This window comes from Saimiri boliviensis, chromosome 1, assembly GCF_048565385.1.
Source record: "Saimiri boliviensis isolate mSaiBol1 chromosome 1, mSaiBol1.pri, whole genome shotgun sequence".
Classification (NCBI taxonomy): Eukaryota; Metazoa; Chordata; class Mammalia; order Primates; family Cebidae; genus Saimiri; species Saimiri boliviensis.
The window spans coordinates 115,723,857-115,736,812 of NC_133449.1; the positions used below are offsets into that span (position 1 = coordinate 115,723,857).

A 12,956-nucleotide genomic window follows, 5' to 3' on the forward strand; every position below is an offset into this window, starting at 1 on the left:
TGGTCTCGATCTCTCGACCTCGTGATCCACCCGCCTCGGCCTCCCAAAGTGCTGGGATTACAGGCTTGAGCCACCGCGCCCGGCATGGCCTGGACTTTTTTTCCAGCTCTAAAGCATCCGGGATTCCACTCGGGTTGTCCTTGGCAATGGTCTTATCCTCCCCATCAGTCTGCGAGCTCCCTGAAAGGCAGAGATGTTTCTTTTCATGTATCCCCAGTGACCAGCAGAGGGCATGGTGACTTTTGGACATCCATAAATATTTTTCAGATGAAACGGTGTGGAGGGCTGGGTTGAGACTCAGTGGTTATGTACATCTCCTGTGCATGCTCAATCCCATGCAAAGCCAGAAAAGATCATTCATTAAAAGGCTAGATGTAGGAGATATAAAAAAACCCAACCAGTAAAAAAACAAAGTTGGAGGACTCACACTATCCAATTCCAAAAGTTACAATAAGCCACAGTAATCAAGGCTGTGTGATATTGGTACAAGGACAGGCATAGATTGATGGAACAGAATGGAAAGTCTAAAAGGGAATCATGTGTATTGTCAATTGATTTTTGACAAAGTTCTCAAGATGATTCAATAGAGAATGCGTAGGGTTTTTTTTGTTTTGTTTTTTGGGTTTTTTTTTTTTTTTTTTTTTTTTTTTTTTAAGATGGGGTTTCACTATGATGGCCAGGCTAGTCTTGAACTCCTGACCTCAGGCTAGTCTTGTACTCCTGACCTCCACCCACCTTGGCCTCCCAAAGTGCTAGGATTACAGGTGTGAGCTGCAGCGCCCGGCCTTAAATTTTTAAACTAATGATACTGAGACTACTGGATATCCACATGCAAAAAAAAAAAGAAGAAGAAGAAGAAGAAGAAGAAGAAGAAGAAGAAGAAGAAGAAGAAATTAGATTTTCACCTCAAATTAAATAAAAACGGATCATAGACTTAAATTTAAGACCTATAACTATAGAACATAGGACACCTAGAAGAAAGCATAGGAGAAATCTTTACGACCTTAGGTTAAGCAAAGAGGTCTTAGATACGATAACATAATCACAATTCATCAAGGAAAAAATTGATAAATTGGATTTTCCTGAAATTAAAAACTTTGTGCTTCAAAGACATCATTAATAAAATCAGAAGACAGTCTCAGAAGACTGTCTCAGATTAGGGACTGGTATCCAGGATATATAAAGAACTCTTAAAATTCAATAATACAAACAACGGAATTTTTAAAAGGGCACTGCCTCTAATCCCAACACTTTGGGAGGCTGAGGTAGGTGGACCATTTGAAGTCATAAGTTTGAAACCAGCTTGGCCAATATGGCAAAACCCCATCTCTACAAAAAATTCAAAAATTAGCCAGGTGTGCTGGTGCATACCTGTAATCCTAGCTACTCAGGAGGCTAAGGTAAGAGAATCGCTTGAATCTAGGAGGCAGAGGTTGCAGTGAGCTGAGATCATGTCACTGCACTCCAGCCTGGGCAACAGAGCAAGGCTCCATCTCGAAAACAAAAGCAAATTAGCCAGATGTGGTAGCATGCACCTGTGGTCCCAGCTACTTGGGAGGCTGAGTCATGAGAATTGCTTAAGCCTGGGAGGCAGAGGTTGCAGTGAGTAGAGATCACATCACTGCACTCAAACCTAAGCAACAGCGAGACTCTGTGTCAAAAAATAAAAATAAACTGGCAAAAATACATACACAAAATAATTGAAAGCAGGGACTCAAATAGACATTTGTATAAAATATTCATAGCAGCATTACACATGATAACCAAAAGGTGGAAACAGCCTGAATGTCCATTGATGAATGAATGGATAAACAAAGTATGATACATACATGCAGTGGAAAATTTATTCAGCTTAAAAGGGAATGAAAATTTTTAACACATTTTACAACATGTATGAACCTTAAAAACATTATACTAAATGAAATAAGCCAGACACAAAAGGGCAAACACTATAGGATTCCAACTTATATAAAGTAAGTATCGTAGTCTAATCCACAGAGACAGACAGTAGAATGGTGGCCCCAGGGCTGGGCAGGAGGATGATGGAGTCAGTGTTTCATGGATATACAGTTTCAGTTGGCAAGACGGAAAAGTTCTGAAGATGGATGATGGTGACAGTTCACAACAATGTAAACGTACTTAATGCCACTGCACTGTACACTTAGAAATGGTACATTTTATGTTATGTATATTTTACCACAACAAAAAAGAGGGAAAAAATGGGCAATGTATTCTAATAAACTTATCACCAAAGAAAATACACGAATGGCTAATAAGCACATGAAAAGATACTTAACGTCACTAGTCACTAGGGAAATGCAAATTAAAACCACAATGCGATACTACTTTATACTTGCTAGAATGGCTATCATAAAAAAGATAGACAGCAAAGTGTTGGTGAGAATGCGCAGAAATTGGAATGCTTATGCATTGCTGGTGGAGATGTTAAGTGGTATAGCCACTTTGAAAAGCAATTTTGCAATTTCTTCAAAAGTTAAACGCAAAAGTACCATATGACCCAGCAATTCCACTCCTAGATATCAACCCAAGAGAAATAAAAATATACAGCAAAGTGGAGCATAGTGGTACGCACCTGTAGTCCCAGCTACTCAGAATGCTGAAGTAGGAAGATCAGTTGAACCTAGAAGTTCAAGGCCAGCCTTGGCAACATAGCAAGACTCCCATCTCTAAAACACACTTACCTACATATATCCCCATACAAAGACTCATGCACAAATGTTTACAGCCATTTATAAACATAGCTATCATCCAAAATAGCAAAAAATGACAGCAACTCAAAAATCCATCAATTGGTGAATAGATAAACAAAATACAATATCTGAACACTACTCAGTAGTGTAAAGGAAGAATGAATTACTAATACATACAACAAAGTGGAATGAATCTCAACAACATTATGTTAAGTGAAAGAAGCCAAAAGCAAAAGACTATATATTGCATGATTCCATTTACATAAAGTGTCTAGAAAAGGCAAGGCTATAGAAACAGAAGGCAAGTCAGTGGTTGCCTAGGGGTGAAGTCGGAGCAGGGATTAACTACAAGTAGGCACAGGGGAACTTTTAGATGATGGAAATGTTCAAAACTGGATTGTGGAGATGGTTGCACAACTCTAAAAATTTGCTAGTATCATTGGATTGTACCCTCACTGGGGTTAATTTTATGACATGTAAACTATACATTGATGAGGATGTTAAAAAATAAAAGAATAACCCAAGAAGGCCAGAAACTTTGAAAACGTTTGAAAAACAAAAAGCAAATGGAAGACAGAGGATCAGAGACAATAATATATAAAGAGCTTCAACAAATCAATAAGAAAATGACAAATAACTTAATATAGAAAGGACAAAGAACGTGCAACAGCAGTTCACAGAAAATGACAACTAATAAACCAGTGGGAAAATGCTTAACCTTACTGCTAGAAGGAAAGATGCAATTTAGCACCTAGGATGTCATATTTCACCTGCCGGGTCGACAACATGCAAGGTTACACCTAGGGCTAATGAAGGGATAAAGCATTGAAAATTCTCGGACACTGCTGGTGGAATGCAAATTGGAACAGCCTCAGTGGAGGGCTCTCTGGCAGGATATGTGAAAAGTAATAAGGGCTATTTCCTGTGCTTCAGCGATTGCACATCTCAGCTTATAACTCAGAGAAACTCACTGGCACAGGTGCAAAGTCTGCATATTGAAAAAAGTGGAAGGCACCTAAATGCTCATCAACCAGTCTGTAAGACAGTTGCAAAATGAACTATGATAGAACCATTCCATGATGTTTTCTGTGGCAGTTATTAGATTTTTATCTCCTAACGTGGAAAAATTGTCAAGACATTTTCTTTCTCCTTTCTCTCTTTCTCTTTCTTTCTTTCCCCCTTCCCTTCCCTCCTCTCCCCTCCACTCTCCTCCCCTTTTTTTCAGGGTTGTGCTATGTTGCCCAGGCTGGAGTGCAGTGGCATGATCATAACTCACTGCTACCTCAAACTCCCAGGCTCAAGTGATCCCCCCACTTCAGCCTCCCAGGTAGCTAGGACTACAGGTGTGTGCCACCATGCCTGGCTCATTTTTAATTTTTTATTTTTTTGGAAAGACGGGGTCTCACTTCTCACTATGTTGCCCAGGCTGGTCTTGAACTCCTAGGCTCAGGTGATTCTCCCACCTGGTCTTCTCAAAGTGTTGGGATTACAGGCATGAGCCACCGTGCCTGGCCAAGATATATTGTTGAGTGAGAAAAAGGTAAATGGTACTATTCCCTTGCATACTTAAAAATTAGTCAAACAGAAGTGAAACATTAATATGTGTAAAGTTAAAGACCCCCTCGATTCTCCTGGAAAATTCCATTCCTTTTCTGTACATTTATATTCATATATAAACAAATGTGAAGTCTTTATTTCTCTTTTTACATAATTAGCTTTATACTGTATGTATTGTATAGCATTGTGTGATACACACTGTTCTATAGCTTCTTCTCTTTTTTTTTTTCTTTCACTTAATGGTAAGTTGTGCAGATCTTTCCACTGCAGTATCCAAGTCTTACCTCATTCTTTCTATTAGATGTTCATTATTATTATTATTATTATTATTTTTAGAAAGGCTGCTGTCCAGGCTGCAGTGCAGTGGGATGATCTCGGCTCACTGCAACCTCTACCTTCCAGGTTCAAGCAATTCTCCTGCCTCAGCCACCTGAGTAGTTGGGATTACAGGTGTGCACCACCACCCAGCTAATTTTTGTATTTTTAATAGAGTTGGGGATTCGCTCTATTGGTTAGGCTGGTCTTAAACTCCTGGCCCCTGTCATCCACCGGCCTCCGCCTCCTGAGGTGCTGGGATTATAGCCATGAGCCACTGCACCATTATGATGATTATAGTCATGAGCCAATGCCCATTATAATTATTTTTGAAAACTACTTCTCTACTAAAGGATATTTAGCTTGTTTTGAGACTTCTGCTGATACAGATGATAATACGGTCCTGGGTGAAGGTATATACTTGTTAAATTTGAGTAACTACTGTTAAATAGGCACAGCCCAAAGTAGATGTACCTGTTTACACTCCAGCAGGGGAGGGAGATATGTAACCAGTCCCCTACCCCTCACTATTAATACAAAATAACAACCTTATGATTTTGCCAAATGAATGATAAAATGTTATTTTAGTTTCCATTTCCTTGATAGAATGAAGTAAAACATTCATTCTATTTTATTTCATTTGTTCCTTAGCCTTTCAAGTTTATTTTTCCATGAATTGCTTAGTTATACCCTCTACCTAATTTATTTATTTATTTATTTTGAAATGGAGTCTCGCTCTGTGGCCCAGACTGGAGTGCAATGGTGCGATCTCAGCTCACAGTAACTTTCACCTCCTGGGTTCAAGTGATTCTCCTGCCTCAGCTTCCCAAGCAGCTGAGATTACAGGCATGTGATCCCACCACACTCAACTAATTTGTGCATTTTTAGTCAAGATGGGGCTTTGCCATGTTGACTTGAACGCCTTACCTCATGTGATCCACCCACCTCAGCCTCCCAAAGTGCCGGGATTAGAGGCATAAGCCACTGCACACGCCTTTTGACTAATTTTTAAATTGTTGTCTGTTTCTTATCAATTTTGTAGAAACTATTTATATATTGTAGATATGAATCTTTTGTCAAACGTGTGTGTATGTGTACAAATGATCAATATGCGCATAGACAGTAGTACCCCTTATCCACAGGGGATACTTTTAAGATCCCCAGTAGATGCCTGAAGCTGTGGATGGTACCGAACCCTATATATACTATGTTTTTTCCTATGTGTACATATGTATGATAAAGTATAATTTATACATTAGGCGCAGTAAGTGATTAACAACTAATAGAACAATTATAACAACATACTGTGATAAAAGTTATATAAATGTGATCTTTCTCTCATTTGTCTCATAACATCTTATTGTGTGTAATATTTTTGGACTGCAGTTGATTGTTGGTAACTGGAATGTGAAACTGTGGATAAGGGGGACTACTATATACACATACTATATGAGTTAGCTCAGGCTGCCATAACAAAATACTGTAGACTGGGCAGCTTGAACAACAGACATTTATATTTTCATGGTTCCAGAGGCTGGAAGTCCACGATCAAGGTGCCAGCATGATCAGGACATTCCTTGTCCCGGCTCATAGGCCGCCTCCATCTCACCATCTTCACAAAGGAGAGGTGCATTCACTAGACCTCTTCTTTGTGCACAAGAGGAGAGAATAAGCAAGTGAGTTCTTGGTGACTCTTCTACAAGGACACTAATCCTGTAGTTCCAGGGCCCCACCCCTGGAACTTCATTTAACCTTAATTACCTCATTATAAACCCTGTCTCTAAATACAGTCACATTGGGGGTTTGGGCTTCAACATGAATTTTGTGGAGGGGACACAAATCCACAGCACACAGTATATTAATAACAACTATTGTCTTTCATTATTTAGCTTTTTTATTCCTTTACATTGTAAAATATGATGACGTAAAATTTGCCATCTTAAGGATTTTTAAGTGTGCAGTTCAGTAATGATGAGTACAGATTGTCTGTGACCCATATCCAGAATCCTTTTCATCTTGCAAAACTGAAACTCTATACTCATTAAACAACTCTCCATTCCCACCTTGTATTAGTCTATTTTCACATTACTAAAAAGATACTATCTGAGACTGGATAATTTGTAAAGAAAGAAGATTTAATTGACTCACAGTTCCGAATGGCTAGGGAAGCCTCAGGAAATTTACAATCATGGCAGAAGGCAAAGGGGAAGCAAGCACCTTCTTTTTTTTTTTTTTTAATCATTTTTTTCTTTTGAGATGGAGTTTCGCTCTTATTACCCAGGCTGGAGTGCAATGGAGCAATCTCGGCTCACCTCAACCTCCGCCTCCTGGGTTCAGGCAATTCTCCTGCCTCAGCCTCCTGAGTAGCTGGGATTACAGGCACGCGCCACCATGCCCAGCTACTTTTTTGTATTTTTAGTAGAGACGGGGTTTCACCATGTTGACCAGGATGGTCTCGATCTCTTGACCTCGTGATCCACCCGCCTCGGCCTCCCAAAGTGCTGGGATTACAGCCTTGAGCCACTGCGCCCGGCTGCAAGCACCTTCTTCACAGCGTGGCAGGATAGAGAGAGAGAACAGAGGGGGAACTGCCAAACACAAAACCATCAGCTCTCATGAGAACTCACTCATTATCATGAGAACAGCCCGGTGGAACCATCCCCATGATGCAATCACCTCTCACCAGTCCCTCCCCTGACACGTGGGGATTACAATTCGAAATGAGCTTTGGGTGGGGACACCGAGCCAAACCATATCACCCTTCCCTCCAGCCGCTGGCAACTTCCAGCCTACATTTACACCTGTCTCTGTGTAGATAGACTATAACTGCTCTTGGTGTCTCATATGCATGGAATCACACAGCATTTGTCTTTGGGTGACTGGTTTATTTCACTCAGCATAATGTCCTCAAGGTTCATCCATATTGTAGCATATGTCAAATTTCCTTGCTTTTTAAAGTTGAATAATATTCAATTGCATGTCTATAACACACTTTATTCCTCTGTCAATGGACATTTGGGTTGCTTCCACTTTTTGGCAATTATAAATAATGCTGCTATGAACACGTGTATAAGAATATCTCTTCAAAACTCTACTTTCAATTCCTTGGGGTATATCTGCAAGTGGAATTGCTGAATCATATGTAATTCTATTTTTAACTTTAAGAAATATGCTTTTCCACAGCACTTCACCATTTTACATTACTACCAGCAACATACAAGGGTTCCAATGTCTCTATATTCTGGCCAACACTTTTTGTTTTTCTGATATTAGCCATCTTAGCGTATATGAGGTGATTTTGCCTTGCTTTTTTATGCTTTTTGTAACACAAGGCAAGCCAGAAGCAAGAAAATAATGCATGCTTAAGTTTAGGGGCCTACCCTTTAGTTAGACAGCCTATGTTCAAATCCTGGCTATACCACACCATTCTAGCTGTGTGTCCTCATGCAAATTTCCCCAACTCCTACTGCCCTACCTGTAAAACTGTAAAATGAAGTTAAAAATCATACTGATAGCCTTGGCAACATGGCAAAACCCAGCCTCTACCAAAAACAAAACAAAACAAAATTAGCCGGGCATGGTGGCATTCGCCTGTAGTCCCAGCTACTCGGGAGGCTGAGGTGAGAGGATTGTTTGAACCCTGGAGGTCAACACTGCCCTGATGGCACCACTGCACTCCAGTCTCAGAGAAAAAAAAAAAAAAAAAAAAAAAACTCTGCCTCTAATCCAGCACTTTGGGAGGCTGAAGCCAGTGGATCACTTAAGCTCAGGAGTTCGAGACCAGCCTGGGCAACGTGGTGAAACACCATCCCTACAAAAATTAGCCAGGCATGGTGGTGCATGCCTGTAGTCCCAGCTACTCAGGAGGCTGAGGTGGGAGGATCATCTGAGCCCAGGAAGTCAAGGCTACAGTGTGCCATGATTGCACTACTGCACTCCAGCCTGGGCAATGGAGTGAGACACTGTCTCGAAATAAATAAATAAAATCACACAGAGTTGTAAGGCTCAGGTAAGATAATGAACTTAAAAAAAAACTTCTCACAAGGTAATCTCAAATTTATCAACGTTTTGTTTCTTATGTAAAGGGTTATTTCCACCCCAAAGTAATAAACATTCTCCTATTTTCCCTCTTCCAAATTATTTTATAGCTTTGAATTTTCCTCCTAGGCATTTATGCCAATTGCAACGTATTCTTTATATGACATGTAAATTGTTCCAACACCTTTCACTAAGTAGTGTGTACTTTCCCACTGGTTTGATCATCTCTTACTTCTAGCAACACAGCAGTTTGTTTTTAGACTGTCCTCTGTCCAGTTGATCCATTCCTGACCCTCCACCACTTCCCAGAGTTTTGGAATGAGTGGTGCTAGCAGGTTAGAGCAAGCTCCCTCTGTTGTTCCTTTTCGGAGCTGGCTTGGCTTTCCTTGCTTTCTCTTTTTCTAAACTCAGCCTGTTCGGTAAAAAAAAAAAAAAAAAAAAAAAAACCTCCTGGTGAGCTTTTGAATTAACTGTCCACAGAAACTAACTTGGAGGGAAAGTGACGTGTTCACAGCATTGTATCCTCTTACTGGGAAACTTTTGTCTCCCAGAATTCATTTCTCCCTTCTTAGTTCACCCAGGTAAACCTGAGTGTTCTCTTTCATCAAGGACTGGATCACAACCACTACGGATAAAAGCTCTTATTACCCTACTTCCCCTTGAAGACAAGAAGGGCTGGAGACAAACTGACAAATGAGATTTGAAAGGGAACAGAACAATGTGCTTTGCTTTGGGGAAACAGGCTATTCAGGATGGTGACCTTGGGAATGCAGCTGACAGTCAGCCAAGACAAGCCCCTGGGCCTCCTGGACTCCTCCAACAACTCTGAAAACAGGCAGCTTTGCAGAAGCAACTAGAAAATCCCCAAGTTCACCAGTCCTATGGGCTAGGGGCTGGTCTTAACTAACCTACAGTTTTGTTTTTGTGGACAGTTAATTCACAGGCCCTACAGGCTAGAAGCTGGCCTTAACTCCCCCTAATTCCAACATACAGATAAAGAAAGTGAAGTTAGGAGGTTGGAGAGGGACAAACCTAGATGAACCTGGCCTCTTCTGTTTCTCCAGACTTGAACTTGACTTAGCAGGAGGGTGGGGTGCCATCTGAAGGTAGGGAGAATTCACTGTGTCCCCGGGCTGCACCCCAGCCCCAAACAGACCAGCCAAGTCTCAGGGTTTCACTTTTTTTTTTTTTTTTTTTTTTTTTTGACACCGAGTCCTGCTGTGTCACCCAGGCTGGAGTGTAGTGGTGCCACCTCACTACAACCTCCACTTCCTGGGTTCAAGCAATTCTCCTGCCTCAGCCTCCTGGGTAGCTGGGTTTACATGTACACACCATCATGCCTGGCTATTTTTTGTATTTTTAATAGAGACAGGATTTCACCATGTTGGCCAGGCTGGTCTCAAACTCCTAATCTGAGGTGATCCACCCACCTCAGCCTCCCAAAGTGCTGGGATTACAGATGTGAGCCACCACGCCCAGCCAGGGTTTCACTCTTAACTGGGTGGCTCCCTTGAAGTAGGCTCCCCTACTGCTCCACATCCTTCCCTGATTTAAGAAGAGACCAGTCCTTGGGGACGGGAGGGGGAAGAAAAAAAAGAAGAGACCAGTCCTTGGCTCATGCTGTTGATGGGATTTATTGTCACTCTCCCAAGGTCAGCAGGGGTAGGGGATACCAGCCACACCTCACCACGATCATAGGTGGCACTGAGCCACCTGGCACTATCTCCACGTGCTCCACATGGAGGGGTCCATCCTCACTGGCAGCAGCTGCACTTCTCTGCCTCTGCCTCGGCCCCCTCTCCACCTTTGCACACACAGTCCTTGGCACACTTCTTACACTCCGCAGGGCAGCAGGAGCAGCAGCCTGCAGATAAAATGGGAGATGCCCAGTCTGGTGCACACCCCCTCCAATCGTTCCCCATCAAAGCGAAGGGAAGGGTGCTGGGTGGAGAATCATTCTCGTTCATTCTGCCGGGGCTGGTCTCAGCCCCCTTCCTAGTCTCATGCCTGCTTTGACTCAGCATCTATGTCTCAGCAGTGGCATCCTGCATCACTGCAGGAGAGGGGTACCCAGGAAATAGACCAGGGCCCTTTGGATGGATGCCAGGGAGTCCTGGGGGCTACTGGGCTTAAGCCCAGGTTGGGCGGGTACTAGGCCTTAAGGAGAAAGCATCACAGGGTAAACGACCTTGAAAGGGGTCTTGAAGGATAAACATGGGAGGGGCAGATATGGTGCAGGTGTAGGGGGCCCAGGAAAGCCTTGGGGATGGGGTGGGGACCTGTGCCTAGTCTTATACATAGGGAAGAAGGGAGCCTTCCTCCCACCTCTTACTCCCTGTGCGTATTACACTGCTGTGAGCTGGGGAAGATTTTGAGGAGGTCAGATTGAGGGAATCCATAAGGCCTGAGAAAGACCAAGGGACTGGAACTCCGGAGCTGATCCCCAGCCTCACTAATGGCTTCCCTGGGTTTTAAGGGGTTTGAAGGGTGGGGCAGGAAAGGCTGGACAAGCGTAGGAGCCCTCAATCCCAGCTGCCATCTATAGAGCGTCCCAAGCCTAGGCCATCAATTTCTGGGAATGGGGTAGGGGCATCTGTATTTTAAGGTCTGCCCAGGTTGTTCTGTTCCACCAAGAGTCAGAAACCACAGGATCGGGGCCCGCATCCTGCGTGGTAAGACACCGATTCCGCAAAGCAGGGGGGACGGTGGCAGAGGGAAGGGGTCCCCACACTCACTCTTCTTGCAGGAGGTGCATTTGCATCCCTCGCACTTGCAGGAGTCCGCGCAGGTGCAGGAGCCACCTAGAGAGGGCGACGCCACAGAAAGGGTTAATGTGGACAAACTTAGGGGTCCCCACGCCTGTCACGCAGAGATAGGGTGCCAAGCCTCCCTGGTCTCCGCGACACAGGCATGCCCGCCCTTCACAAGGTGAAGAATAGGGAATCAGAAGCCCTTCCCCCAAGTGTCCTTGAGCGAAGGCGCAGGGCGTGGAGTTCTTTGCAGGGACAGGGGCGCGCTGCGCCGCAGGATGGGAGCGGGGACGGAGGCTCACCAGAAGGGCAGGGACAGGGCTCAGGGTCCATGTCGAGGCGAGCAGCCGCTAGAGGCGGTGAACGGGCTTCTCCAGGCAACTGGACGCGCGGCTTGGCAAGTGAAAGCAGGTGGGGAGGCTTTTATAGCCCTGGGCGGGGGCGCGCATGCCAAGCCCGCGGGGCGCCAGCCCTTGCGCACTGCGCCCGCTCCTTCCGTTTGTGCGCTCCGGCCCGGCGCACGCACTGCGGCATTTGTCGCCCGCTCCCGCCGTGTGTGTGCACAGCCGGGGCCCGCTCGCCCACGCCGGCGCGTGCACACCCACTCCCACCCCACAGCCGCATGCACGGTCCGTTTGCCGCCGCCACGCGCGCACTGCCAACCCACTCCCCGCGTGGGTCCCGCAGGGGACGTGGTCGCTGCAGCAGCCGCCACCGCGAGCGCGCACGTACCATCCGCGAAAGTGGAGGGAAAGGCACTTTGCATATTTCCCAGCCCTTCCCTGACTCTCATCCCCTTCATTCTAGAATTCTCCAGGGAGCCAGATCCGTTCAAATGGGTTGCTGAGTTGGGGGCAGAAAGAACCCCCTCACACTGAGCCCGACACTGACTCTTGCATCCTCCGCGTGCCACTGGCAAGGGGCGTGTTCCATTTCCCCGCTGCCCTGCTTGGCATCTTCAGATCCTTGACTCCTATCCCTCCATTATACAGGTAAGAAAAAGTGAGGCCAGAGAATAGGATATGTGCATAGGTCCCAGAATGAGCCTGAGGCCACGCCAGGCCTAGAACTAAGAACTCAGGTACCTAGAGGGATTGTCAGTGGGGGGCATGTTAAAATCAGGGCAGCCGTGAGATTTTTCTGTTTATAAAAAGGAGGCTCGAAGTGGTGGCTCACGCCTGTAATCCCAACACTTTGGGAGTCCCAGGCGGGAGGATGGCTTGAACCTAGGAATTGGAATCAGCCTGGACAACATGGTGAGACCTGCTTTTATAAAACTTAAAAAATTAGCTGGGTGTGATGGCATGCACCTGTAGTCCCAGCTACTTGGGAGACTGAGGCAAGAGGATTGCTTGAGCCCAGGAAGCTGATGAGGCTGAAGTGAGCCTTAATGCACCACTGCACTCCAGCCTGGGTCACAGAGCAAGACTCTGTCTCAAAAAGAAAAGAGCGTCTAGGTAAAATAAGATTAATCAGTGCTTATATTAATATAAGGGATCTGGGTGCAAAATGAAAGGAAAAGAGGTCTAAGGTGCCAAGGAGAATCATTTGTGACTGAGCAGGGTAGTGCAAGTGAGAATGAGAC

The 12,956-nt window shown here is 44.5% G+C and overlaps 1 protein-coding gene across 1 annotated transcript; it reads right to left on the reverse strand.

Moving 5' to 3' along the window:
- Nucleotides 1–10,236: 10,236 nt before the first annotated feature.
- Nucleotides 10,237–12,067, reverse strand: MT3 (metallothionein 3). Its single transcript, XM_010331382.3, has 3 exons — nucleotides 11,674–12,067; nucleotides 11,357–11,422; nucleotides 10,237–10,485 (listed from the first exon to the last, which is right to left on the reverse strand). The coding sequence occupies exons 1-3, from the start codon at nucleotides 11,702–11,704 to the stop codon at nucleotides 10,376–10,378; spliced, it is 207 nt and encodes a 68-aa protein (XP_010329684.2). The 5' UTR covers nucleotides 11,705–12,067; the 3' UTR covers nucleotides 10,237–10,375.
- Nucleotides 12,068–12,956: the final 889 nt, after the last annotated feature.